Here is a 4,403-nt window from a genome sequence, read left to right as displayed (position 1 = left end):
TCCAGGCTGGTCTGCTTGTCCTTGCTAGTGGGAATGTCCCACCTCATAAGGTCCTGGATGGGACTCAGGATTCCACCTAAGATCCTATAATTTACAAAGATGTTGCAAGAGGCCTATTTCACTAGGCAAGTACTAGAAGCCCTTTTAGGTATTCCAATCATTATAGGCGGAAGACGGGCTTACAAGTTTTCTCGAATCATGTTTCCTAACATTCCTTTCTATGCCACTCAAGTGTCTATTTTACAACAGTAGTCAAGGGAAATAAATATTCATAAGACAGTCAAGTGTTTTAGTATTATTTCCCCTCTTCAAACTATGCCTAAATCTCTGTATCACAGAGCCCTGTTGTTCCAAGGTTGAGCATGCATCACTATTTACCTCTGTCCCACTTAGGACATGCAAACCTGTCTCAATGTTCCTCTATTTATCTTGTTTTTCCACCTCCTCCCCATTCTTGTATTGCCCCTACCAACACTCGAACTAAACTTCCCATGCCAACCCCATTGTTGTGGTTACCTTATATTCCATTAACTCTTCTCTCCATTTAAGAGAGTCTATTTTATCCTGCAATCTACCTGAACTTCTCACCACCTTGATCTCTGTTCCTCTGTGTTTACCTTCTGTCACGTTGTAACTGTTTTGGTCATAGACTAACCTCCCAGATCCTCTCTTCTTATCATTTTATTCTGTTCTTGACTCTTCCAGTTGTCAATTGAGTTCAGGATGCTGCTGCCATGTATGTTATTCTCTGGTTATTGTCTGTTCTTGTTGGTTCTCATGCTACAGAACTTCCTTTAGGGTGTTTTTCATAGCAGAGTTGGCTTTGGCAAAATCTCTTAGTTTCTGTTTATCCTGGAATGTTTTGATTACACCATCATGTATGATTGACAGCTTTGCTGGGTAGATGATTATTAGTTGGCAGTTGTTTTTCTTTCAGGGTTTTATATATGTCTCCCCATTGACTTCTTGTCTGCATGGTTTATGTTGAGAAATCTGAGCTTAATCTGATTTGCTTGCCTTTGTATGTAATACTTCTCTTTTCCCTAGCTGCTTTCAGTATTCTGTTCTTATCTTTGATTTTTGAAAGCTTGATTATTAGATGTCTTGGTGATTGTCTTTTAGGGTCTATCCTTCCTGGGGTACATTGAGCTTCTTGAATGCTTATCTTTTCAGTTTTCAGGATGTTAGGAAAATTTTCTTCCAGAAACTCTTCAACTATCTCCTCTGTGGATTTGTGTGATTCTTCCTGTTCTGGAATGCTAATAATTCTTAAGTTATTCTTCTTCATGTTGACCAACATATATCTTAGGCCTTCTTCAGATTTTTTAAATCCTTTTTTGTGCTTGCTCTTTTATCTTAGTAATATTGAAATATTTATCTTCTAGCTCATTAGTTCTGGCTTTTATCTGTTCTATTGTATTCATTTGCCCTTTCAGTGTATTGTCCATTTCTGATATTCTATTATTAATCGTTTGGACCTCTTTCTGTAGGTTCTTAATTGTTTCCAATGCTGTATCTATCTTATTTGATTGTTCCTGTAACATTTTCCTGACATCTTTCTTATTTTTCTCAACTCCATTGTATAGTGTTTGGATACATTTTATAATCATTTTTCTGAATTTCTTCTCAGGCATTTCCAAGGTCTGCCCATCTTCCAGTATGGAGTTTGGGTCTACTTCCAGCTCTTTTGCTTCATTCACTTTTTCTCATTTCTGGATATGTACAGATATGGTCATCTGTTTCTACTTTTTGGGCATATTTAGAAGTTATCTGCAGCCTTATTGCTTAGATAGGTGTGTGTTTTGGTACTTTTTATATTTTCTGATTGCCTTCAGGTAGATGTAATCAGGAGATAGGCTTTCCTTTTCACTCTTCTTCCTAAGAAATTTCAAGATGCCATTGTTGGTCATTAAACTCAGGATTTAATTTTTGGCCTATTTCCTTTTTAATCTGCCTGTCCTGCTCCACAATCCCTGTTCAGGCCTGTTTCCTAATGATAAGCGGTTGTGGGCTGGCTGTATCTGTTTTGTGCTGCCATTTGGTTTTAAGTAGAAACTATCACTTTAAATTTTGAGGAGATCTGTGCACATGCATAGTAGCACCCTCCAGGGTTGAGGGTGGAGTGTCCACTCACTCATGCACTCCTTCTAGTCACCAGAATAGAGGTGTGCAGATAGCGAGAGACCAATGAACAGGTTCCCTACCCCCGAAAGAAGAATGTCAACACCTTTATGTCTACATTTTTGTCAGGCATCTGTGGCTGCTCTCATCCTTCCCTGACTTGGTTCACCCAAGATGGTGGCTCCGGGAGCAGCTGAGCATCTTGAATTAGAAAGCAATGGATTTCTTTCTTCTGTTACAAATTCCCCTAGCTGTAAGCCTTCCAACCTTCTAAATATTCCTTTATATGTGGCTCAGAGTTCTGGGACCGTCTCCTGAGCCTACATGGTCCGATATTCTGTATTGTTGCTGGTGGAGCTCCTTACTGCACTTCCACTCAATCTGCCATCTTGTTTGTTCTCCCCTTCTTTTTACCTCTTGTAAGATAAAATATGTTGTTGTTGTTAAATGCCATTGAGTTGTTCCATCTCATAGTGTTCCTGTATAGGGTTTCTGAGGCTTAAAAAAAAAAAAAAATCTATGCAGGAATAGAAAGTCTTATCTTTCTCCCATGGAGTGCGTGGTGGGCTCGAACTGCCAACCTTGTGCTTCACAGTCCAGTGCTTATCCACCAAGCTCTTTAAGATCAAATATAATGCAGACCAAACCCCAAGGAAACTTGAATTACATCAGATCAGCACTGTGATTTGAGCAAAAGTATTGCATCCTGTCCCTAATCCCCTTACAACTGATAGGCCGGTCTCATCATTGGAGATGATTACATCATTACACAACTAACAAATTACATTATTGCATAATTGCCAAACCATTGAGAATCACAGCCTAGAAAGTTGAAACATTATTGGGGGATACAATTTAATCTATTATAATAGTGCATTTCAGTTGGTTCTGATTTATAGTACAACAGAATGAAACAATGCCTGGTCCCATACCATCCTCACAAACACTGTTAGGTGGTAGCGGTAGCGGTAGCCCATAGTTGCAGCCACTGTGCCAATCCTTCTCATTGAGGATCTTCCTCTTTTTTGCTGACCCCTCTGCTATGATGTACTTTTCCAGGGGCTGGTCTCTTCTGATAGCATGTCTAAAATACATGAGAATAAACTGCTCCATACTCACTTTTAAGGAGTATTCTGGCTATACTTCCTGCAAGACAATTTATTTATCCTTCTGATAGTCCATGGTATATTCAGTATTGTTTGCCAATATCTTCAGGTTTTCATTATTCATTGTTCAGGTTTCATGTGCATATGAGGTGGTTGAAAATGTCACTGTTTGGGTCAGGGGCACTTTAACCCTCAAAGTGACATCTTTTCTTTTTATCACTTTAAGGAGGTCTTTTGCAACAGATTTGCCCAATGCAATACATAATTTGATTTCTTTGATGCTTTTTCCATGAGTTTTGATTGTGGATCCAAATAAAATGAAACCACTGACAACTTTAGTCTTTTCTCTATTTAACGTGATATTGCTTATTGGTCCACTTGTGAGGATTTTTGTTTTCTTTATGTTGAGGTGTAATCCATGCTGACAGTTGTAGTCTTTGATCAGTCATCAGTAAGTACTCCATGTTGTCTTCACTTGCAGTAACCTAGTTTGTGTCATCATATATCACCAGTTGATAGTGAGTCTTCCTCCAATCTTGATGCTGTGTTTTTCATATAGTTCAGCTTCTCTGATTACTTGCTTAACACACAAATTGAGTAAGTATGGTGAAAGGATATAAACTTTCACCTTTCCTTTGACTTTTCCTTTCACTGTTGACACACACCTTTCCTGGTTTTAAACGAAGCAGTGTCCCCTTGTTGTTTTAGAATGACTGTCTCTTGATTTATTTATATACAGCCTTGGAAACCCTATGGGGCAGTTCTGTTTTGTCCTGAAGGGTCATTATAAATTGACTTGATGTCACACAATTGTAAAAACATATAATTTGTTTTTTTTCTGAATGTCAATTTTATCAGCAATACTGACATAATTTATTCTCCTATTGTCTTCTAGGAAAGTGCTGTGAACGGTGTTACTTGCATTCGGACGTATGTGAAAGTTGACACAAATCCAGTCTCAAGTGCTTAAGTACTTTCTCAAGGTATGATCTAAAATGCTGAAGCTGATTAAATAAAACTTAAAAGTAAAACATTCTGACTGTTAATATTTGAGATCCTTTGCACAAGCATCAGCCGTTTTTGTTGCCATGTGAAATATGCCTATATCATACAGTAGGGTGGTGTTGGTTGTAAAGAGAAGCCAGGATAATATACCCTGCCCAATGAAGAGCTGGT

The 4,403-nt window shown here is 38.4% G+C and overlaps 1 protein-coding gene across 1 annotated transcript in view; it reads left to right on the top strand.

The window, feature by feature from the left end:
• Nucleotides 1–4,197, top strand: part of FABP12 (fatty acid binding protein 12) — a 26,187-nt gene extending 21,990 nt beyond the window's left edge. Inside the window, exon 4 of the mRNA XM_006830812.1 lies at nt 4,123–4,197. Coding sequence (XP_006830875.1) covers nt 4,123–4,197 — 75 coding nt within the window. The remainder of the gene's footprint in view (nt 1–4,122) is intronic.
• Nucleotides 4,198–4,403: the final 206 nt, after the last annotated feature.

Source organism: Chrysochloris asiatica, unplaced genomic scaffold (genome assembly GCF_000296735.1).
Source record: "Chrysochloris asiatica unplaced genomic scaffold, ChrAsi1.0 scaffold00001, whole genome shotgun sequence".
NCBI classification, from domain to species: Eukaryota; Metazoa; Chordata; class Mammalia; order Afrosoricida; family Chrysochloridae; genus Chrysochloris; species Chrysochloris asiatica.
Note: the sequence above shows the minus strand (reverse complement) of the source record. Positions and strands in the feature narration are given on the sequence as shown.